The sequence below is a fragment of the Gadus macrocephalus genome, chromosome 10 (assembly GCF_031168955.1).
Source record: "Gadus macrocephalus chromosome 10, ASM3116895v1".
Taxonomy (NCBI): Eukaryota; Metazoa; Chordata; class Actinopteri; order Gadiformes; family Gadidae; genus Gadus; species Gadus macrocephalus.
In genome coordinates, this window is record NC_082391.1 from 7344265 (window position 1) to 7368104 (window position 23840).

At 42.8% G+C, this 23840-nt stretch overlaps 3 protein-coding genes and 1 long non-coding RNA gene across 4 annotated transcripts in view; 1 reads left to right on the forward strand and 3 right to left on the reverse strand.

The window, feature by feature from the left end:
- Positions 1-2618, reverse strand: part of LOC132466506 (elongation factor 1-gamma-like) — a 6452-nt gene extending 3834 nt beyond the window's left edge. The window contains 7 exon segments of the mRNA XM_060063756.1: positions 6-65; positions 175-318; positions 449-558; positions 561-590; positions 1152-1215; positions 1459-1617; positions 2478-2618. Of these exon segments, the coding sequence (XP_059919739.1) occupies positions 6-65; positions 175-318; positions 449-558; positions 561-590; positions 1152-1215; positions 1459-1617; positions 2478-2489 (579 nt within the window). The 5' untranslated portion in view covers positions 2490-2618.
- Positions 2619-2834: 216 nt separating this feature from the next.
- Positions 2835-5297, reverse strand: polr2g (RNA polymerase II subunit G). The gene is made up of 8 exons (XM_060063432.1): positions 5124-5297; positions 4902-5011; positions 4409-4568; positions 3899-3949; positions 3738-3803; positions 3547-3618; positions 3340-3373; positions 2835-3116 (listed from the first exon to the last, which is right to left on the reverse strand). Exons 1-8 carry the CDS (start codon positions 5133-5135, stop codon positions 3103-3105), a joined length of 519 nt encoding a protein of 172 aa, XP_059919415.1. The 5' UTR covers positions 5136-5297; the 3' UTR covers positions 2835-3102.
- Positions 5298-5307: 10 nt separating this feature from the next.
- Positions 5308-10894, forward strand: si:ch211-175m2.5 (uncharacterized protein LOC568697 homolog). Its single transcript, XM_060063429.1, has 5 exons — positions 5308-5582; positions 5683-5832; positions 6290-6389; positions 6577-6707; positions 10157-10894. The coding sequence occupies exons 1-5, from the start codon at positions 5529-5531 to the stop codon at positions 10433-10435; spliced, it is 714 nt and encodes a 237-aa protein (XP_059919412.1). The 5' UTR covers positions 5308-5528; the 3' UTR covers positions 10436-10894.
- Positions 10895-13150: 2256 nt separating this feature from the next.
- On the reverse strand, positions 13151-14363 carry LOC132466289 (uncharacterized). The gene is made up of 2 exons (XR_009527824.1): positions 14049-14363; positions 13151-13596 (listed from the first exon to the last, which is right to left on the reverse strand). It is a non-coding gene; the product is annotated as an uncharacterized LOC132466289 (long non-coding RNA).
- Positions 14364-23840: the final 9477 nt, after the last annotated feature.

Genomic DNA, 23840 nt, shown 5'->3' on the forward strand with positions numbered 1-23840 from the left:
TTGACGCAGGTGGTGAACCAGCGTGTCACGTTGGGGTACGGCTGGCGGAAGGCGGGCTCCAGCACCTGCAGGTAAGATGGACAGAGCAGAGGGTGTTGAAGGGCTTCTACAGCTGCAGACTGACAGAAACAAGACGTTCATGTTTGTGCGGGCATCTCGCTGTGTGGTTCTGACCTGCTTGTACAGCCAGAGCATGGCGCATGCCACACTGACGTCAGCCAGGCTAACCCTCTCGCCCACCAGGAAGGTACGCGTGTTGAGGTGTTGGTTCAACACTGACAGCACCTTCTTCGTCTCCTCCTTGGCCTGCTCTGTGGCCTGGAAAAGCAGCATTCACAACATTTATTCACGGTAAACGAACACCGAAAGATTATTGAATTTGCAATTACAAAAAAAAACAACTGTCTTTTCTTTCATAAGATCAACTTCAGACACCGGAGGGCTGTACCTGCTTGTTGAAGTGCATGATTCCCAGAGTGGGGAAGACCCACGCGCTGGCCGGAGGGACGATCTCTGCGTCAGCGAAGCTCACCCACTGCAGCACTTGAGCCGCGGCCTGGGAGTGGCTCCACGCAGGGCCTCATTGCTCACTGCACAGCAGAGAACCGGAGTTAGAAACACACGCATCAGTCGGCCTCGTCCCGACTACGCAAACAATACAGCAGTGCAAGCAAGGCATCAACGTCAAGTGCACAAGAAAAACAAGACATCCTCTGAAGTGATCTCTAGCAGGTGTCAACTTCTTAGCAGCATCTCATCTCGTGTTCAAAACACTGTTAGCATGGAACCACTAGAGGAATCCAGTTGGATGGGGGGTGGACATGAGAGCATTTCTCACGATAAATTATTTAAAAAGAAACATCTACAGATCATTTGTCAGGCAGGATGTGCCCAAGTCTGAGATGAATATGGCTCAATCATTCTTCCCCTTCCAGATATGAGACTGGTGCCAGGAATAGACACCGCTTTGCCCAATGACAGGGAGAGAACCCTCAGCTCATGAAAGGCTTCAGACAACATTTCCCTAGACAAATACACAGTAAAAAAAACAAAAATGCCTCCTATACGGCAATGAGATTACGTTATCGGGTTAATATTAGTGCAGTTTAAAGTATACTATATAGAATAAAGGTCATGCAGTAAGGACTTACGGAAGTGGGCAATGGCGTTGCTCTCAAACAGACAGAAGCCGTCATCGCCCTGGTAGGCCGGGACCTGTGGGGATGTGGAGGAGATGAGACAAAACCTGATGGCAACATTTAAATAAACCCCTCTGCCATCTGAACCCGAGTGGGGAACGGCTCAATAGCTTCATTATTACTGAACCACTAGACCAGATTGCTAACACTAATGTGGATTATAGTCAATTATCAGGGTTGGCCTCGTCATCTCTGGAATGGTCGAACATTTCTGGAACTGGAGACTTCACTCCTCAGATTGAATGTCCATCACACCCACCTTGCCCAGAGGGAAGTTGTTGAGGAAGGCCGGGGTACGGTTCGTCTGTCCGAAGGTGAAGGCAGGGGCGTTGTTAGCTACCTTCAGCCGGGCACCGCTGTACTGGGCTGCTATCTGCGCCTTGAAGGCACGCCAGTTGTCTGGGTACGTGAACAGAGTCTGTGGGGGGAGAAGACATGACAAAGCAAGTTTAATAGAGACTGCATTAGACTCTGAGACTATTGGTTTGTATTTGTACATCGTTTGAGACGGCTACGTGTAAAAACTAAGTCCAAAATCAACTGGTCGCAAACCCAACAATGGATCTAAATTTAAAGAGCCCACAATGCCCTGGCCTTGGTGACAGTAGGTCACACTTGTCACCACGGTTTTAATAACCCATACAAGCCTGTTGGACAGCCTTCAATCGTTTGTTGAAATCGTTTGATTGCTGATGAACCATTACGTTGACAAGCCAACTTCGGTCACAATGGTCAAATATGGGTCCGATTTTGCCTGGACCTTCATCATTGTATCATCGCACGAAATATGAAAACAGTGGCCCAGTGCTCCTAACCACAGACCAGGAGGTTAACGTGGCAGACGCCGGTGAGGAAGCACCATAAACCGGGAGGTTAACGTGGCAGACTAGTGAAGGCTGGGAGTACCGGAGACCGAGGTTAACGTGGCAGATGCCGGGCTGGGAGTACTATATACAGAGAGGTTAATGTGGCGGAGTCCGGGCTGGGAGTACCGGAGATCGAGAGGTGAACGTGGCAGACTAGTGAAGGCTGGAGCATCACAGGCGGAATTTCGGGGTGGACCACAGCGGGTACATGCTACGTCAGGGCTGGTTCGACCAACACGAACCGTGAATTACTTTCTTGCCAATACTCAAACAAACAGGGCCAAAACACATTGACTAAGTCAGCTGCGAATCGAGCCGTTGAATTAGAACACGGATGGGTGTGATGTTCGGCCGATTACACTCCAATGTTTAGGTAAATTCCCCAAAATAGACACCTCTCCATTTTACTTACCCCTGCCGCCATCTTCAGAACGAGAGAAAGGAAGACCGCCGTCGCGGCCTACTGACGTATTTACAGCCGGGTCCGTCGCTCTATATCCGCGTTCACCCGGCTTTATTTTTATTTATTTTTTAGGGTTAATTTCAATATCCTTTAGACTGAATAAGAGACTGAATCACTCACAAAAATTATCAGTAAAATTGCACGTGTGTGTGACAATTTATTAAAGATAAATATCGAATTACGCCTACATTTCCCACCCCTCGGGTGATTAAAGCACCAATCGTCTAATGTTGATGATGCCCACTGCAGACATTGAATTGAAAACGAAATGAGTCATGAACATGAAGGAGTCTTCACACATTCAAATAACATAAAATATTTTATTACTGACAATGTATGTAAAAAATAAAAAGTAACAATTAATATGCAGATGACACATGCATCGCTCCGTGAACTGGTCAGAACTGAAACATGTACCATTGAAAAATTATTAACCGTACAAAAAGAATGTTATTGATATACTAAGTATTGTAGTTTCCAGCTAGTAGCAAACTTTATTTTCTTCATCTTTTTCAATGTTTTGTCAAAATATTTCCAGATAGAAATCCGTCTTCCACACCCACATGGCCAAAGCTTAGCTGACGAGACCTGGAAAACAAAGTGTGTTGATTTGACCTCATTGAACAGTAATTGATCTAAGAATAAATATACCTATTCAGTTATTTCACACAATTAATTGCGAGGAAAAACATTTATCATAAGAAATAATGAAAAACATTAAAAAGTTAAGGATTTAATGCAATGTGATTACTCTAAATTCATAAAATGCAAACAAAAGGGAGCCACTTGAAGCATTCAGTTTCACACTTACCCAGGTAATCGTCCATAAGAGATCCAATGGCGAACTGAAACAAATCAAGACAAACACTTGAATGGGATTCTACCAGATTCCAGTTTGACTTTGCATTTGAAAAAGGAATGGCCATCTTGCCTTTATTCAGCAATATCGATTTTATACTAATTAAATGCAAATTTAAATTTAAATGCAGAGGTAGGTCTAACTGATAGATAGACTTACGATGTCATTCTTGTCCACTCTCGTCCCGACGATTTTAAGACGGATCTCGTCATCTTGTTGGATTACAATGTCCTTAGCAGATAGAAAAGTAATCAAAATATGCTTTTGCGACTTCAGCATATCCATTCACCATGTGTGTGGGTTAAGAGAACAAAATAGTGGATGGGGCAGAACACAAAAGAAGCACATACCTCATCAACTGTTTTATAACAAGGAGGATTTGAGTTGGGGTCGAACTCCATCTCGGAGGGAATGGACTATAAAATAGGAAACATATGGTCATTAAATTGCACATTTCTTTCCAACATTAAGCTTTATCAACCACTACAAAAGTAAAGTTTAGGCCACTCACATGACGAGAGATGAAGCAGGACATTGGGCCAATCTCTGTAAACAGGCCAACCTACAGAGGTAAATGGTGTACTTTCTAAGTCAGTATAGGCAGACACATAATTACAACACATACCACTTTTTCAACATTAACTTTTCAAGACAAGGCCTTGGCTAGTGGTAGTTGACTACATGACGGAATGCATACCTACCCACCCTCACCGTTTAAATACTTTATATTAACCATTACTAAGCTTTAGGATAGGCCAAGTGACAATCCCATTTAGTAGAGCTATAAAACCAAACAAGGCTGAATGCCCTTACAAGACCAAACATCAACCTTTCTGAAGCCTGTATTACCAAATAATGTAGCGAAAAGTACTTGGTGTACTTGGATAGTAATCTGAATATTGTGTGCAACTGTGTTACCTTACACTACTGCTCAGCTGTTGTTCCTAAGTCATACAAAATGCCTCCATGTTTATTCTGCAAAATTCCCAAACAGCAAATCTGAAAGCAGCATCCGTCTCACCTTGTTGACCTGAGTGACCACAGCATCCACCACCTCCCCCTTGAAGGGCCGGAACACGATGGCCTTGTACTTGACGGGGTACAAGACGAAGCCTCTGCCGGGCTGGATCACCCCCGCCCCGATGTTGTCTATGGTGGTGACCGCGATAACAAACCCATACCTGGGAAGGACACATTAGAAATGTTTTAATGGACAAATAACTTCCCAGCACAAGCCATGAAGATATACTGAGAATGTTGCTGCTATGCCTGTTGGTTGATGCACTAGCAGCGAATAGCGTTTCATTATTTTAAGAATCGATAACAATGGTCGGTTTCGAAAATAAAAAAGTAATCCAAGACTTTTATAATGAATGTTAAACCTGTCACCTTTAAGCAGTTAATCACACGAGGGCTCGTGCTATAGGTCTGGATGAAAATCACGAAATGACTTTCGTGCAGTCTTTCTCCCAACATTGATGATTGTCTAGCCATAAATGATAACGAACACTCACTTGCCGGTGCAAGTCCCCTCCACCTCCGTGAACAGCTTCTGCTTCACGGTGTTCAGGAGGTTCGGTCCGAAGTACCGAGGATGGAGCAGGATCTCATGCTCCAGGGAGATCTACACAACACAAGGAACCCAAGGACACTACAGATTCATCCACTGGGGAAATGATCGAAACATTTTCAGGTTTTGAATCAATTATTGTAGACACGTGCATTCCTCCACTCACATGGTAAAACATGTCTTTTAATGTTCAATATTCTCCAAATTAATATTGTCTGTTTACAGCCCGAAGTATATCCGAAATGAATGGCGGCGAGCGATATTTTGATTTCTCCACGAATAAAACACTTCCGGGTTATGAACCATCGAGGTAGTTGAGTTTTGGAACAATCCCCTGGCGGCGAGGGGGACCAATGTGTGGGCTGCTCTATAAATAGCTCCACCAGGGAACCAATAGACAGCCGAGCCTGTACTCGCCCCCTGACAGTTTTTCTAAACAAACTTTATTTGCACTGTCATTGTCAAGTTTATATATAGAGTTGCTATTCGTTGAAGAAGAATAATAGTGTTTATTTCTTATATTATCATTCTGGTTATTGCAAGAACCATTTTGTCAACTAACCTCGATACTATGGCCGGCAGTGGACATCTGAAGTTACTACGTCCTGCTGCTTTCTACATGTTTGTGAGTTTCGTTTGATCTCTCGTAAGACCAACAATGCAGCGTGAAGCAAAATGAACAGCTCTGTGTTAGCACTGTTGACTCACTGTCTGTCACTCATCAGGCTCCCCTCCGACCCGCGGGGGGACGAGCTGCGGTCAAGGCGACCTTCTGCACCACCGCCCCCCCGCCGAGCATCAGCCGGTACCCAGTCCCCCTCAAGAAGGACCTACCGGAGGATATAGCGGCAGTGATGGAGGAGGTTGAGACAAAGGTATCAAGCCTCTTAACACAGTAGTAAAGCAGTCAGCCCGACCCCACACCAAATCATGTACAGAACCAGTTCATATGTTTTGGAGGCATACTTCAACATTCCCCCTGTGTGTGTATGCTTCAACATTCCCCATGTTTCTGTACGCTTCAACATTCCCCACATGGTTATACTTCAACATTCCCAATGTGTGTATATGTGTCCGCCAGATGATTAAGTATTGTATCTTAATTAATGGTCTGTCATGCTGCCTTCTTTGAGTAGCCTACTTATTTTTAACAAGCTCATTACATTGGGTAGTAACAATGCAGCTCCCAGATTAATAATGGACTATATATATATATATATATATATATATATATATATATATATATGATTAAACAGTATCCATAGCAGCGGAGAATAAACTATGTATTTAGTTATAGGTTGTAACAGTATATTAAACAGTATTTCTCTTCAGGGGGGATTCTTGCCCAATGTCTTCAAAGCCCTCTCTCACCGACCGGCAGAGTTCCGGACCTTCTTTGCCTACTACAACGAACTGATGAACAAGGAGACAGGTAAAGTCCTTGTTTTGGCTGGTCTGTGTTGATGGTCAGAACGAGGGCAGAGTAGTTGTGCTTTTATTCGATTCTGCTTCTCCTGTCGATGTACACAAACCATCACACACCATATCACAATGCTCCTCCACAGTGTGTTTGTTCTCTCCAGTTGTGAGACTGTTGTGTGATTGTGTCCTCGTCTAAGGGGGGCTGACCAAGGCCGACCGGGAGCTGATCGTGGTGGCCACAAGTATGCACAACCAGTGTCTCTACTGTGTGGTGTCCCACAGCGCCCTGCACCGGATTTACTCCAAGAAACCCACTCTGGCCGACCAGGTACAGACCCACCCCTCAGTCCCTGCAAAGGGGACAATATACTTGAAGCCTAATTGGGCTGTGGTTAAAAGTCTGACTATTCATTATTTAAGCAAGTTCAGAGAATACATATACAGTGCTCTAGACTTGGTTGGTTCAGAGCTGTTCATGCTTATGCAAACAACAATATTAAAGAGAGCCCAAGATAATTATTTGAATGTTTGGATTATGATCACGTAAAGTAGATGCACTGTAATTAAATGTCAAACCAAATTGTGGGACACAAATTGAGATATATGAATCCTTATTTAAAGTATCTCTTTTATTTTACTTGAAGCTATATATTTAACATTTCTGCATTTAATATAAAAAAACGGCTAGATCTACGCTTTATATTTCGGTGGCTTGTGTTTTTACATTATCCTATTTGATTACAAACGCATCAAACTCAGAGATGTCTGAAGTGTTTTTTACTGTTCCAGTCCATTCTATTTGGTCACATGTCAATGACTTCATCTGCCCTTTACCCCCTCAGTTCTGGGGAATCAACCAGAAGGGACCTAATCATTGATATGGTATTTTAATATCAATCGATGTACTCCTTTGACAAGTGGCGCATGCCTGCAAGCATGCAAATCGAGTGTTTCCCACACGTAGACCTTACCTCGGCAGGTCGTCTGAATCAAAACATATGAAAGAATGTTTTTGGCTTTTCCTGGCAGAGAAAGCAGCCGGCCAAATGTATTAATGCAGAGTTCACGAGTCCATATGAGGGAGGCAACACCAAAATAGTCTCATTGAAATAACCGGGCTGCATACCAACAAGTGCTCTAGTTTTGTATGCTTGTTTCGGTGGGAAAAAGGTCTTTGATAGACCAACTAATGTAAACATATTGGACATCAGTTGACTCTGTATTTGATGCAGTTCATTTTAAGTCAGTTTGACCTGTATTATATACAGCCTTTGTTCATTACACCCACAATAGAGCTCAATTGGCTTCACAGTTCTTTACCAGCTTTACTGTTTCAGAGCTCACTTCTCAACAGCGAACATTTTGAAACGCGAGACGTCGCTGGTCTTATTGCCTTTAAGTCTGGCTATTGGGGTTGGGTGCTTTGCCATTAGCCTATTGCGTAGAACTATCGTCCAAAGGCTCTTTAGGAAGGAGTGCTGCTGCCAAGCTTCTCCTGAGGAGCTGTCCTCGGCAATCTGCCTTTTCTCAATCTATGCCATGGCATTGGAAAAGTGCCAACTCCTCACTATGCTTCTAACACTTCTAACACTTTAATTCCATTTCTTCCCATGTCAGCACCGCAATCTAAAAAGCCATTGAGGGTTTCATATAGATACAGATGGCAAGACACACAGGGCTCAGGGTACACTGGTACTGCCCACGTCACACTGCTTTACCTCATATCTGTTCCAAATCTGTATCTGTTTTGTTCTCCAACACTTAATTTAGGTATGTTTATCACGCATAATACCCAAGATAATAGTGCTGGCCTACCTCACACAACAACATCCACAGCGGTCTGGGTACTCGACTCACCTAATGCTACGATAGAACGTTACCCACATGTTATCGTTCAAATTAAATGACATAACGGGACTAAACGTAGCATGAATACAACTTTTAATACATGAACTTGCCTGAGTCATTGCCGAGGAAAGACTCTTCTCGCCAATGAGGCTGAAGACTACCGCTATTTAGAGAGAGTTGGAGAAAGTCTCCCACGATTCTTTCTTACTTCACGACCTCATCAAATTACTTATTTTGTTATTGTTTTGATTGTGTTACCCCTAGCGATGTTACACCTTCAAGTTAATTAAATGGTGTACATGCCTATGATTACAGCTTCTCCTTGTCACATATATTCAGGTTATCCACAAACTAACGACAATATGTAGACCAGGACAGGATGGACTGTTGTAACATGTATCAATGTCTCTATCCTAGGTTGACTGCTGTAACATTTATCAATGTCCCATCAGGTTGACTGTTGTAACATGTATCAATGTCTCTTCAGGTTGAATGTTGTAACATGTATCAATGTCCCTCTCCAGGTTGACTGTAACACGTATCATTGTCTCTCTCCCAGGTTGAATGTTGTAACATTTATCAATGTCTCTCTTCTGGTTGACAGTTGTAACATGTATCAATGTCTCTTCAGGTTGACTGTTGTAACATTTATCAATGTCTCTCTCCCAGGTGGACTGTTATAACATGCATCAAAGTATCTCTTGAGGTTGACTATTGTGTATCAATGTCTCTTTTCCAGGTTGGCTGTAGTAACATAATAATAATAATAATAATAATAATACATTTAATTTAGAGGCGCCTTTCAAGACACCCAAGGTCACCTTACAGAGCATATAGTCATCATTCAAAACTATGTAAAACAGACTAGGAATAAAAGGAAAACAGAGGTTAAACATGAAGAATAATAATAATTAATAACACTCAAAGACGCCTAAAGTGAAGGAGGGACCTCACTAACCACCACCAATATGTAGCACCCACTTGGGTGATGCACGGCAGCCAATCGGTGCCAGAACGCTCACTACACACCAGCTTGAGGTGGAGAGTTAGGGATGAGGTGGAGAGTGAGGGAAAAGAACATATTTAAACACTATCGACCATATTTAAACACTATCACCCACATTTAAACACTATGGACCACACGTAAACCCTATCGACCACATTTAAACACTATCGCCCACATTTAAACACTATCGCCCACATTTAAACACTATCGCCCACATTTAAACACTATCGCCCACATTTAAACACTATGGACCACACGTAAACCCTATGGACCACACGTAAACCCTATCGACCACATTTAAACACTATCGCCCACATTTAAACACTATCGCCCACATTTAAACACTATCGCCCACATTTAAACACTATGGACCACATTTAAACACTATGGACCACATGTAAACCCTATCGACCACATGTAAACCCTATCGACCATATATAAACACTATCGACCACATTTAAACATGTAAACCCTATCGACCACAATTAAACACTATCGACCACAATTAAACACTATCGACCACATTTAAACATGTAAACCCTATCGACCACATTTAAACACTATCGACCACATCCAAACACCATCGACCACATTTAAACACTCTCGCCCACACCTACACACTATCGACCACATTTAAACACTATCGACCACATGTAAACACTAGCGACCACACTCAAACACTATCGACCACATTTAAACATGTGAACCCTATCAACCACATTTAAACGTAAACCCCTCTCGACCACATTTAAACCCTATCGACCACATTTAAACTCTATCGACCATATTCAAACACTATCGACCACATTTAAACTATCGACCATATTTAAACCCTATCGACCACATTTAAACACTATCGACCATATGCATCAATGTCTCTCCCAAGTTGACTGTTGTAACCTACATCAATGTCTCTCTTCCAGGTTGCAGTTAAGTACCAGAATGCTGAGCTGTCGCCACGGGAGCTCGCCATGCTGGACTTCGCCCTGGCCGTGTGCCGCAGCGACACCATCACCGACCAGCACTTCCTGTCCCTGGAGGAAGTGGGCTTCGACCGCGAGGATGCCTGGGACATCGGGGCTATCGCTGCGTTCTTCGCCCTCTCCAACCGGATGGCCCACGTCACCGACATGAGGCCGAACGTGGAGTTCTACACCCTGGGGCGCGTGGCGCGGCCGAAGGGGGACGGAGGGAGCAAGTGAGGGGGGGGGGGGGGGGACGGGAGAGAGACAGTGACGGGAGACGGAGGGAGGGGGGATGGAGAGAGACAGTCAGGGGTGGAGGGAGGCAGTGAGAGGGGGATGGAGAGTGGTGTCGTTCAGGCGGAGGTGATCCCAGAGCGGTTAATGGGCCACTGTTTCTGTATCTTTAACTGCTGACTGTTCGTTGATTATTGATGGTAAACTTCTAGGTCATAATAATCTTTGTTATTGACACATCATGTGAGTGATATTAATCAACACACATGGAGAGGTTCTGATTTTTGTCGAGATTCTGCCTTCTCTTCATCCAGCTCCAAGGAAAAATTTGAATAGCTATTTCTCTCCTTCAATAAGGTATTACAAAGTTTGATACTCTGTCACTGCTTCTACAGAATTTGCTACCAAAAAATATGTATGTTCTTAAGAATAGCATAAATTAAAAGTTTCCACCATCTGTCACCAATGCCCTCAGAGTCATGTCATATAACCGTCACTAGGTGGTGTCCCCACACCACTACCGTCCTAAAGGCCTTAGGTTTGTCTCCTCCGTGAGTCGCTCGGCAGACTGCGTGGTTTATGTTTATGTTTGAGATCGGAACAAAAGAAAAAGGTATTTTCAGAGCTCCATAATTCTTTTAAATGTTTCTAACACGCTGAAAATTTCTGGGTCCAGTTTGAGTTCAACTGTGCTGAAATATCAGCCAATTTAACCAGATAAGAAACCAAGTTTAAAAATGTTCCCATTCGTACGGTGACCGTAAGAATAGCAATTAGGCTATTCGTACGGCGCGCCGTAAAAAATACTGCATTTGTCTATTTTCACGGCAGGTTATGGTTAGGGTAAGGGTTAGGGTTATTACTATAATTACAGTCGGCCCGGTTAGGGTTAGGCAGAGTGGTAGATATAACAGAGTGGCGACACTTCCATTGGACTCCGTTGTAGCGCCTACTTCCGGGGTATGGAGCCTCGAATAGTTCCAAACAACCATTTTACGGCGTAGGAGATCATCCATTTCCATTGCTGGCCGTCGAGTAACTTCTGCGGTAAATTGATTAAATAGCTTCCTCTTTTGAATTGTCAACTGTCTATATTGTATCAGAGGCCCTTTATGATGCATATACTGATATTTATTTGTAAATGCACAGCGTAATTATATATATATTTATCTTGGTAGACGACCGTTTGCCTGCTAGTTTGTTAGCTCGACTTCACCACCTGTGAAGGTATCTCCAGGGGTAAATTGATTAAATGGCTACCTCTTTTGAATTGTCAACTGTCTATTGTATTAGAGGTCCTTTGATGATGCATATACTGATATTTATTTGAATATGCACGGCGTAATTATATATATATTTGTCTTGGTAGACGACCGATTGCCTGCTAGTTTGTTAGCTCGACTTCACCACCTGTGAACGTATCTCCAGGGGTAAATTGATTAAATAGCTACCTCTTTTGAATTGTCAACTGTCTATTGTATTAGAGGTCCTTTTATGATGCATATACTGACATTTATTTGTATATGCACAGCGTAATTATATATATTTTTATCTTGGTAGACGACCTATTGCCTGCTGGTTTGTGAGCTCGACTTCGCCATGTGAAGGTATCTACACCAACAATTACGAAGTTCAGTAGTGAATCAAACTTTTAGTTAGTTATTTATGTTGGTTTACTAGGATCATTTAGGTTGATTTAAGGACGGGTTTTATGATGCGATAGCTAGTAGAAATAACAGTGTGTTTGTTTAATTATATCCTGGAAAGGGTGATGTTCAGCACATGAAGCCCTACAGATGCCGCCGCTTCAACAATGCTGATTATGATGGGCGGTGAATTTAACCTGTATGGCTTTTTCGTTTTAACTTCTCCAGTCGCCCCATCAGTCCCTGGCAGTCTGGTCCCTGGAGCAACTGGCCCTGGAGCAGCTGCCCCTGAATCACCTGCCCCTGGCAAAGTGGCCTCTTGATTGCTCTCGGTGTCTCCTGTCATGTCCTTTTCATCGCTCTTGAAATCCACCTCAATTTCTCCCTCAATCTCTGTAATAATTACAAGGTAATGTTGCTGTTTTATGTATTTTGACTTTGCATTTGCAACTACTGTCATCTCCAATGTAAGAAAATTAATTAAAGCGAATCATTTCTGTAATGTGAATTAAATCATCTGCCACAATCAGAAACCAATAAAATGTATAAATGGATCTACCGGCAATTGTTAATTGGGTAGAAATGTGTCTTATCTACATTGTGTGCAAATCCTCAGTGAATCCCTGACCTCTGGTTGTTTTTTAAACTGAATGTACAAATATGAATTATGTAATCTCATTAGGAGTGTAGTCTATCCTTGAATTACATGAAATGGGGAATATTGTTAGCTGCATGGATCATACCGAAGTTTAATTTGATGAAATATGTGTGGTCCGTTGCACTTGGTTCTGGAGGCACCCTCACAGAAGGGGGTTTCCTCCTCTTCGGCTTAGGGCGATGAATGAAAACTGTTGGGACTGCATCGGGCCTCAGCTTCAACATCCCTTCTCTTTTTGTGGCAGTGAATTGGTCATCTTCAAAGTGTACCTTTTTATAGGTAGGCTTGTAAGATCAGTTTCCATTGCACTTAAAATATCATTGAAAAGTCATAATTCACTACACTTAGCATTTCAAAGGGCATAATAATTCTATCAAGTGATGAACATTAATTACATTACATAGTTTTTGACGGTTGCTGACCCCTGTCACTTGTACGTTTTGACGTCTGACCATTGCCATCCATTTCTTCCTGCGCTCTTGGTCCTTGGGGAAGCCATACATGTGGTAACCCTTCTCGGACCGATTGGAGCATCCAAACGCTGCACAGCCAACCATGGTATGACCATTGATCTAAACCAATTTTGAATTTGCTCAGGGCTATTATAAGTATTGTAATGGCATAAAGTATAGTATATTTGCAACGTTATATGTTAATGGTTTGCCCTAAGTATATTATATAGTGTTCCCTGCTGTGTCCATTGTTGAATCTGTTAACACAATCACACTCACTTGTTCTTGTCACACTAATTGTTTAATAAAAATAAAAACGATTTCATTCATCCAAGCGTAATGAGTTGTTATTCTTTAATATATTTGATACTTTGTGTGGCTCATCTTAAAATGATCATGGTAAAACATCTTGATTACTTTGATTTCAATACAGATGTAGGGTAAAAGTTTAGGTTAAAGGCACCAAGTGCAACTTTCGAGGCTTAAAAATAAACATTCAATTTCTAGTCTTTTTTACACGTAAGTTTCAATAACTCCATACCATTACATACCGACATTCAAGCAGCAAAGATGAGACGTCGTTGTGTGGTGAGAACTGATAGAAAACCGATAACAACAACAATGCCGCCATTTTCTTTATTTTTTGTAACCTACAATAAATAAAGCAGGCTTCCAGTCAATGGAAAAATGGCTTCTCCCCACCGGCGATTGTTGTTTACGATTTTCTATCAGTTCTCACCACACAACGACGTCTCATCTTTGCTCCTTGAATGTCGATATGTAATGGTATGGAGTTATTGAAACTTACTACGTGTAAAAAAGACTAGAAATTGAATGTTTATTTTTCATTGAATGTTTACATAAAGTTGCACTGGGTGCCTTTAAGCCAGTATGCTAACACGAACGTGAAGCTTTCCCTCAAACTTAAAAACGTATCTAACCACTCTAAAGGTAAAACTGACATTAACAAATATGCAATAATGCCGTAACAGTCAGACAAATACTTGGATGTGTTTTTTTCATTCATATTTACCATTCAATATTGAAATCTCTGCTGTCGTCCCATAGAATAACATTGACTGCGCGGCGTGTTTGGAACTATTGAGGCTTACATGAACCACGTGACCACCCTGTCGGCGAGATCAAAGCGTGTCGCAACTCTCTCTCTCTATAGCTCTGGGGTTAGGGTTAGCGCCGAGCAGACTGATAGGTCAAGTGCGGTCAGGTGACAAGCTCGGTCGCCGTACGAATAGCCACTGCCTATTTATAAAGCCTGTAGCTGCCTCAATTTTCTAGAGCACATTTACGTTGCAAATCGGTTACCGTATCAAAGTGGTTTGACTACGCTACTTGAATCAGTGTCAACTAGTTACAATGTCGAGGATGAGAGAATTAGCCCTTGTTTTGGCGTCAGTATGGAGTCAGTTTCCTGCCATAATTCAAACCTGGAAAAAAAATGTTTCAAAGGCTTGTAAGTCTGGGTTTGAAAACTCAACACCTTGTAAAAAAGGTTTTGCAACACTGAAAAAAGAGATTATAACCTGAAAAAAACTAAAACTAAAATTCAAACATCTGTAAACATGATTTTGTGTTCTATTTTATCTTCTTCATCATTTTCACCAACACATTTTCAAGGTTCAAACAATTTCACCAGCGCATTTGCAGAGTTTCAAATCTGGCACTGTTCTAACAGTGTATTTCATTGTTGCCCGGTTTTGAAGCCTTGTAAATGGGATTCTGCAAACAGGTGTTCATACATTGAGAAATACGTTTTGAAAGGTTGAATATTTAGTTTTAAAAACTTGTAAAGGTGTACGTTTACGACATTGCAACGTATTTTTTCAGAACTGACTTTTCAGCACTGACTTTTCAGAGATTTGACCACACAGGCGCAAGCTTTGAGTCACGTGAATATTGGCAGTGTTCTGACGCCACTCGTTTTGAAACTCCTGACAGTCGAATCTGAAAAAAAAAAAAACGTTCCTGGGGGCGGGACCATTTAGCTCTAAACCTATTGGTTGCTCTCGGCTGACGTACATTCCAATCACATGTGCCGTTCACCGGGCTGTGCGTGATTGACAGTGCTCTGCCGATGACACGAATAACAAGCGACTTTCGCGGTTGATTTTGATTTCCATTTTCTGGAACCATGGCTGTTTCCCAAAGTGAAGGCTGCAGCCTTGCTAGGACACGTCCTTGCTAGTCGCGTCCTATGGAGATGAGACTATGGTTCCAGAAAATGGAAATCAAAATCAACCGCGAAAGTCGCTTGTTATTCGTGTCATCGGCAGAGCACTGTCAATCACGCACAGCCCGGTTTGAATTATGGCAGGAAACTGACTCCATACGTCAGATGCCAACGACGAGGATAACGATGAACCTTCCCGTTTGTGGGTGCATGATATAAACCGGGGACGGCAGCAGTACGGTGCGTTTCATAGTTTGATTCAAGAGCTACGGTTTGATAATGCACGGTTCAGTGCGTATTTCAGACTCGACAAGAGTCAATTTGAATCCCTTTTGCGCATCGTTGCGCCTTCAATAATAAAGCAAGACACCCACATGAGGCAAGCCATCAGTCTAGAGGAACGACTCAAAATTTGTTTAAGGTAAATCCGCAAATATATTTATAAAAAGGCCTATGAAATCAGACGTATGTCTCGTAGTTTATTTTACTGCTAGTAACAAGCAGGTAGTAGGTTACCTAGCAACAGGTCTAATGTAAGCTATGTTGTCTTGCCTCCCATACTCTTTGGTGTTGCAGAGCTTGTTCTTACTTTTTCAGCCTACGTAGGCCTATTTTATATGTATAGCGCCCCTCGCTGGACAGGATGTGGACTGCTAGCATTATCTACCTGACTGTCAGGCCTGCAAATGAAATAGAAACTGCTATCTAACTGCTAACGGCTACAATCAAGATCAACAGGTGTATGCATGCTTGCTCAATTGTTTCAGACTAAACTAAATATCACTCTTTGGGCAGGTATCTGGCAACTGGTGATTCATTCCGGTCCATCGCTTTCGCCTTCAGGATGGGTGCCAGCACTGTGGCAGGCATAGTTCATCAGGTCTGCACAGCTCTTTGGGATTGCCTCCTGCCAGATTACATGCCTATTCCAGACAAAGCAGCGTGGAGAAAGATAGCCACTGGATTCCAACAGCTGTTTTTCCCTAACTGCCTAGGGGCAATGGATGGGAAACATGTAGTAATTGAGGCTCCTCCCTCCAGTGGCTCTGTTTATTACAATTACAAAGGCACTTTTTCCATCGTCCTTCTGGCTGTAGTCGACGCCAGGTACTGTTTCAGGCTTGTTGACATCGGGGCCTATGGAAGAAACAGTGTTGGGGGAACCCTCTCCTCCTCCGCTTTTGGTACTGCCCTACGGCAGAACACATTGGGTATCCCGGATGACTCCATCCTCCCAGGGGCAGAACATCTTGGCCCGATGCCTCATGTGTTTCTGGCCGACGAAGCCTTCCCCTTGCGCCGTAACATCATGCGCCCATACCCTGGCTACAACACTGGAGAAAAAAAAGTGTTTAACACCCGTCTCTCTCACGTGCGCAGAATGGTCGAGTGTGCGTTTGGCATACTGGCATCCCAATGGAGAGTGTACCGTCGGGTGCTGTGTGTCTCTCCAGAAGTGGCAGAGAACGTGGTAAAGGCCACCTGCATGCTGCATAACTTTCTGAGGTGGGATGCCAGCACTACAATACCTGGTAGGTCATCTACTGGAACATCCACAGCTGAGCCATCACAAGGTCTCCAGAACGCACCTCGCCTTGGCACCAACAATGCTGGCAGAGATGTTGTAGCAGTGAGGGAGAAGTTTGCTCAGTACTTCATGTCTGAAGCTGGACGAGTTCCCTGGCAGGATAACATCTAGGCCTTACAAGAACCAACAAAACCAACAGCTCTTTTAAGAGCTACCCAAAGCTTCTGCTTAAAAGCTATTCCAATTCATCACTAGCAAACACCAGATGATGTGGTGAAGTTGAAGTTTTCTCTGAATCTTGGAAGCAGTACCACACCCATGAACGATAAAGCTGACATAAGTTTAAATAAACGTTGTATACCTAATAGAAATTGTGTGGCTCCTATGTATATCAAAGTGGGTATTGTAGTGATAAAACAAGATAAAATGTTAAATCTCCATCAGAATATCTAATGTAAAGAAAGAGGTACAAAGCAGATGTCGGTGTTTAAATGTAATAATTTTATTTAATAATTTCATTCATTCTTCTCCAAATTCAATATAAAAAAACAGTGACTGCATTCGACACTTTAGCAATGTCTGTTTGCGAGGCTCCAACCTTGCCAGTGTGGGTGCAAAGCTGAGAAGGAAACGCTCATGCTCATTCTCCTCTTTAGCAATGGCACTGAGGACCTGTTGCTGGTATGGGGTTATGGTTGCAGTGGCCTGCCTCTTCCTCCCTCTTTGAACTCTCATGGGCCCCAATTCTTGCTTCTGTTGTTGTTGAGGTGGTTGTGGGGGTGGAGATGGAGAGGGTGGGATCCTAGATGAATGAGGTGGGGGCCTAGATGAACTGCCATTTGAAGAACCAGGCCCAGGACATGGTTGACTAATCATTGTGTCATCCAGTGTAGTCTTTCAGGTAAAGGAAACACAGGACAAAACACAACATTACACACAGCATGAAAAAAAATGTCCTTCGCAATCCACATGATTAAACACAGGACATAGTCATACAGCTGATAAGCTTCACTCATTTTATTTAGCCTACAATTATGAATTGGCCTGTTCATCATGGCACATTAGCTCAATCTCATCTAGTCTTACCTCATTGTTTTCACACATTGCATTCAGAATGCTCTCTGCTGTCTGGCTTGGCTGGTCGAAGTTACTAACAGTGAGCCTTTTCTGTACATGAGGCTCCAGGAAAGATAATAAGTTGACATATTTCCAATGGTGCTTATGGCCTCCCTCCGATCCACTCTTCCTCTCCTTCATTTCCTTTCTCTCTTTGCCGTACTTGCCTCTAAGGTATTTCCATTTGTCACGGCAATCCTCCCCTACAGTGAATAAAAGTAAACAACAGGCTAGGATTTAGCCCTACCAAGACTTTCGGTAGCAGCTACTAACGCTTGCGTTGTCCGTAACAACAGCCCTCAGCTGTGCTAACTGGATAGTTTGTTAGGTGAGCAGATAAACATTAAAATGAATACTTACACTTATGTCCCAAAATCCCACCGATCGTCCTCCAGATACTCTCCTTGTGATAGATGTTATGGTACAACTTGTTGGTCATGTCGTATAGCTCAACATGTTCACTTACAAGGACAACCAGTTGCTCCATCGAGAAAGACTTTTTGGTTTGGGTCGCCATTCTTGAATTTCCAACGGTTTTCCTAGTGACGTAAGTTCTCGTTCATTGGTCAGCTGTCAAAAAACTGCCGGACATCGGGTTGCTTTTTCTTGGCGAGTTGAACTTTTCCCAACTTGAAAACCACCAAGAGCAGTGAAAAAAACCCACTGGCAGCAGTATTTTTAAAAGCACCCAGGATGATTTTACAAAAACACTCTGTATCATAGGATGATAATGTAAAACATCCACTCGCACCTGAGAAAAAAACTGCCTGTGTGAACTAGGGCTGCACAATATATCGAATTTTTATCGCGATGACGATATTGGCGTCCCACGATGACATGTAGTGTTCTCACGATATTTTCGCAATATTTTTTATTAAATAATGCATCCGCAAAAAAGGAACGAGCCCCGCCCATGCAGTATACGCTCTACCTCTGCTGCAAAGCAAACCAAGCGCTCCCTGTACACCTGTCTGCGACTGCGTGAGTCCATCCTGCACACAGCGGCGCGAAGCCTGAAAAGGGGGGGGGGGGGGGGGGCGTGGCCTGGCGGCAATTTGCCGCTGAGCACAGTGTGTGGCTCCTACCACTAGGGGGTGGTGGAAATTCGAAAGATTTTTTTTTCAATGAATAATCGTGGTAAATAATTGTGATATCAATATTGATCAAAATAATCGTGATAATTATTTTGGCAATAATCATGCAGCCCTAGTGTGAACACGCCCGCTTCTTTTCTTAAATGCATATGACTCAGGGATGTCAGTTTCACGTAAGGCTAGGATTAAGCTAATCAAGAGCATAAATATTATCAAGATTAAGCTAATCAAGAGCATATTTTTTAATGAGCGGGTCGGGTGCATTATTTTTAATATAAGGCCTAATATTTGAGGTCCGAGTTGCGGTCATTTATGTACTCGCTCACCGGGATCAACGCCACTTCGCCCGGGGCGGGACTTTACGTCCTACGTCACTCGCTATGGGTGTGCATGTGTGCGCGTAGCCGTTTGTCTCAGGGATCTGTGCACTAACTCCCTTGCACTACAGGATTACGAGCGCGAGTGTCGTTCGCGATGGAGGGTGGGTGACATTCTTACAGTCTGTGATGATAGGCTATATTTCTACAAATTACTTACTATTACTAGCGATTAACACGAAACAACACGAACGAAGCTAACATTAGACTATAGCCATACCAGATAACGCCATACCAAGCAAACACTTTTGGCGGGAAAAGGGGAAAGGGACCTCAAAAAGTCAACACTGTCAATGGTGAAATTGTCCAGATCATTATATTAACATTAATCTTTACTATTTTTCTCGAACATCTTATAGATCCACCCTGGGTACCGTCGTATTTTAAAATAATAAATATAAGCAATGGATACATTTCTGGATTTTTCCAGACTCAAAAAGAATTGTAGAGTCTGCTGGAGGTCCACTCAAGGGCCACACTGACATCGTTTGTCAAATGGTAGGTGTAAGACCAGAGTGTGATGTATGAAGGAAAAGGCATTTGATGGATGGTTTGTGTTGTGTTTATGTTTTTTTTAATTCCATTAACATTGAGAAGAACAAATGAGTAAATATTATTTCTAATAAATAATAATGTACCCTAATGAAGTTTGGGTGATTCTAAAAGCCCCTTTCATATTATCCTACTGTAGGTCTGAACACATAAAAGATGGCACCAAAGAGAGGCATCTATGGCAGGTGGAGGATTTCAATGAAGACGCCCCTCTATGTGTAAAGAAAATAATGGTCCTTGCTTGTCAGCATGGCAAAGCTCGACAGAAAAAGGAAAAGGTACATTGGTAAACAGTATAGTAAACCCTCCTGTCTGGACCCTCAAATCAGAGAAACTTTGGTCTGTGGGTCCTGTAGACTTATAATTGAACACCCCTGATCTAAAGTAACACACACTCACACACCCCTGTTACTTTAGATCAGCGGTGTTCAATTATAAGTCTACAGGGTCCACCGACCAAAGTTTCTCTGATTCGAGGGTCCAGCCAGGCACAGGTCAACTGTTAAAAATACTTTTTTTTTATTTTTTTCTATCACGGCAAAAGTAGTTTTCAGTGTTCTAGACCTATTATCTGTCATTGTCCAATCAGAATCGTCAGATTCAAGTCGCGTTTAAAATGGTCCAATTCATCGACGTGGAATTTTTTTTTCCGGCAATTGAGCCTTCAATGCATTTTCAATGGGGATTTGGGACTCGCCCTAACGTGCTTGCGTCATACGTAACTGAGCAAAGAGCGCGAAGGGATATCTTCGATCAAGTCACTTGCTGATTTCAACATGGCTGCAAATGTGCGCAATTCCGTTTCGTCTCTCAAAGAAGTTCCTGTTAGTCGACGATCCAATTCAGAAAAATTGGAAATGAAATATATTGTATATAGTTCTCTGCAAACCTATCGTGGCATCATGCCTTCAATGTGCATATTGTATATAGTTCTCTGCGAACCTATGGTGGCATCATGTCTTCAGTGTCTATATTGTATATGGTTCTCTGCAAACCTATGGTGGCATCATGCCTTCAGTGTGCATATTGTAAATAGTTCTCTGCAAACCTATGGTGGCATCATGCCTTCAATGTGCATATTGTATATAGTTCTCTGCGAACCTATGGTGGCATCATGTCTTCAGTGTCTATATTGTATATAGTCTGGCTGAACGGAAGTGGACAGCGTCTATTGCTTAGCGGCCGATTTGGCCGCGACTCCTCCCCTTCCGGTTGCTGGCGTTACCGTATTGTGCTCCCCCTCAAACTCGAAAACTAGGCAGTATGGCGAGTTTTGAAGAGGACTTTGACGGCGCTGTAAAGTTGGCATGTTTGGCTCTTTCCGTGGACACATCTCTGGACAGTATAACATTGTTTTCCAAAGAGACACATGAATAGCAGTTGGTGGTAAATGGCTATAGGCCTACAGACAAGTTTTCGAAATTGTTTGTGGAACTAGACATCCAATCTTGTTTAATTTTAATATAATGTAATTACTGATTACTGACTATCTGATTTCATTACAATGGTAGGACCACAACATAGCCTATTTTGACATTACCTTGGAGACTCCGTCTGGCAGGATTCTCCCCGGGGACGATGCGTTTGCGATCACGACTATCGCCGGTTGTTGTGGATTTGGCGCATCGTTTCACTCTGACAGCGGCATGAGCGTTTGACATGGATTTAACCAATGAACCGATCCGTTCCACTTCACAATAGCTCCTACGGTATTTCTTTAGTAGTGTTCTACAAGAACCACATATAAATGTTAAAACGTTGTTCGTTTTTATAGGTCCCGTGAGCTCCTCAAGGGCCAAAGTGTATGGTGGATTGAAATCATCGTGACAAAGAATCAAACGATGTTTGTTCTTTTTATCTATAAAATTATCTCCACATAGGCGACATACATCGTTAATGGTTTTTTGTGGCGTTTGGGATTGAGCCATTTCTGACAGCCTCTGAACGTCAAGAAGTTCCGTCTAAATAATTTCCCCCTCGGCACTATTTTGCATGGACACAACTGCTGCTTCCCGGGCTTAGCCCCGCCCTAGACGATTGTGATTGGTTTAAAGAAATAAAAACAGGCCCGCCCAGTTTCCCCACGGATAGACGGCTCGAGGTAGCATGGCTCCAGACCATTCTACTTGCTGTAGTTTGGTCTGGCTTTGCGAGACTATATTGTATATGGTAGGCTGACCAAACGTCCTCTTTTCCCCGGACATGTCCACTTTTTACGTCCCGTCCGGGGCGTCCGGGTTTTTTTTATTAATTGATGATAATGTCCGGTTTTCGGACATTATCTCGTCGCATATTTGTTTTTGCCTCGTCGCATATTTGTGTTTCTGGGTCTTTCACATAACCTACTAGTTATTACCATTGTATATGGTTATTACGGCCTTCCAAGTTCTGGAAATGGTATCTCCCTTACGTTCCACCTTCTTGCGCGAGCTGACTGTAGAGAGAGTCTGTCATTGGGCGACCGATCTCAGGGTTGCCAGAGCCACGATAATTATCCTCCAAATACGACCATTTTGAGCCTTTGGTACGTTACTTTGCCATTTCCAATCTGGCAACATTGAGCACCTTGCCGCTTCCACTCTGTTTACAACAGTGTTGTTTTTGGCAGGCATTTTAGATTTAGTTTTAGTCTTAGTCTTTTTGACGAAATGCTTCTTAGTTTTAGTCCCATTTTAGTCATTTCTATCTTTGAAAGTTTTAGTCTAGTTTTAGTCTGACGAAAACTCAAAAGGTTTTAGTCTAGTTTTAGTCCGACGAAAACTCGTCGGACTGTCGCACTCGTCGCACACGGCACACTCGTGTGTGCCGTGTGCGTGCAGGCGCAGCTGCGCGCGAGCGAGGCTTTTAGTGTGTGATGGGGGCGTGACTGTTAGGACAAGCAGCTGGCTCCATTTCTCCATTTCTTTTCCGCATATTATAGTTGGCGGGAAAAAAGCATGTTTTGAAACTTTTGTTCGTCCACTCACTAACAATTTAGTCTCGTCTAGTTCTCGTCTGACGAAAATGTCTACATTTTTCGTCACATTTTAGTCTTTATATGGCTTTGGTGACGTTCGTCTTAGTCTCATTTTCGTCATGGAAAAAAGGGGTCTGACGACGTCATTTTCGTTTTCGTCTTGCCTGACGAAAACAACACTGGTTTACAACAGCACATTACATCTGCAGCCATGCCTAAACGTAAATGTAAGTTCACGGACGAACTAAAGAAAAAATACCCATGTTTTCGCCCCCCCCCCCCGCGACGAAGTGTCCTCTTTTTCACAAACTCAAATCTGGTCACCCTAGTATATGGTTCTCTGCAAACCTATGGTCGCATCATGCCTTCAGTGTGCATATTGTAAATAGTTCTCTGCAAACCTATGGTGGCATCATGCCTTCAGTGTGCATATTGTATATAGTTCTCTGCAAACATATGGTGGCATCATGCCTTCAGTGTGTCTTGGAACAACCACACATAAAGGTTGTACATCATATTGATATTTTATCGTATTTGTCTAAATGCATACTTAACTGTAGATAGATTTATGAGTGAAGTTACCAACACAATAGATTGTCCGTAACACACTCACCCCTTTTAGAATCACATTCTCTCACTCTCACTCACTCACAAACACACATACAGATAGAGACAGAGAGAGAATGTTAACTTACCGGTAATTCCCAATTATTATTGATGTATTTGCAATTTTAGGGCCCTATTTAAACGGTCTGAAACGCAAGTGGGAAGCGCAAAGCGCAAGTAGCTTTGTGGGCGGTTCTACGGCGCTATCGCTATTTTACAGGCGGATAAATGACAC

Bases quoted from the DNA above. Each gene is read 5' to 3' on its own strand.
- polr2g (XM_060063432.1), bottom strand. The intron at 4,569-4,901 runs GTGAGTGTTCGT...TGTCCTTCCCAG, and splicing joins GAGGGGACTTGCACCGGCAA to GTATGGGTTTGTTATCGCGG. The intron at 3,804-3,898 runs GTGAGTGGCCTA...CCTATTTTATAG, and splicing joins CCTGCTTCATCTCTCGTCAT to TCCATTCCCTCCGAGATGGA.
- si:ch211-175m2.5 (XM_060063429.1), top strand. From the start codon at position 5,529: ATGGCCGGCAGTGGACATCTGAAGTTACTACGTCCTGCTGCTTTCTAC. The intron at 5,583-5,682 runs GTGAGTTTCGTT...GTCACTCATCAG, and splicing joins CTGCTGCTTTCTACATGTTT to GCTCCCCTCCGACCCGCGGG. The intron at 6,708-10,156 runs GTACAGACCCAC...TCTCTCTTCCAG, and splicing joins AACCCACTCTGGCCGACCAG to GTTGCAGTTAAGTACCAGAA.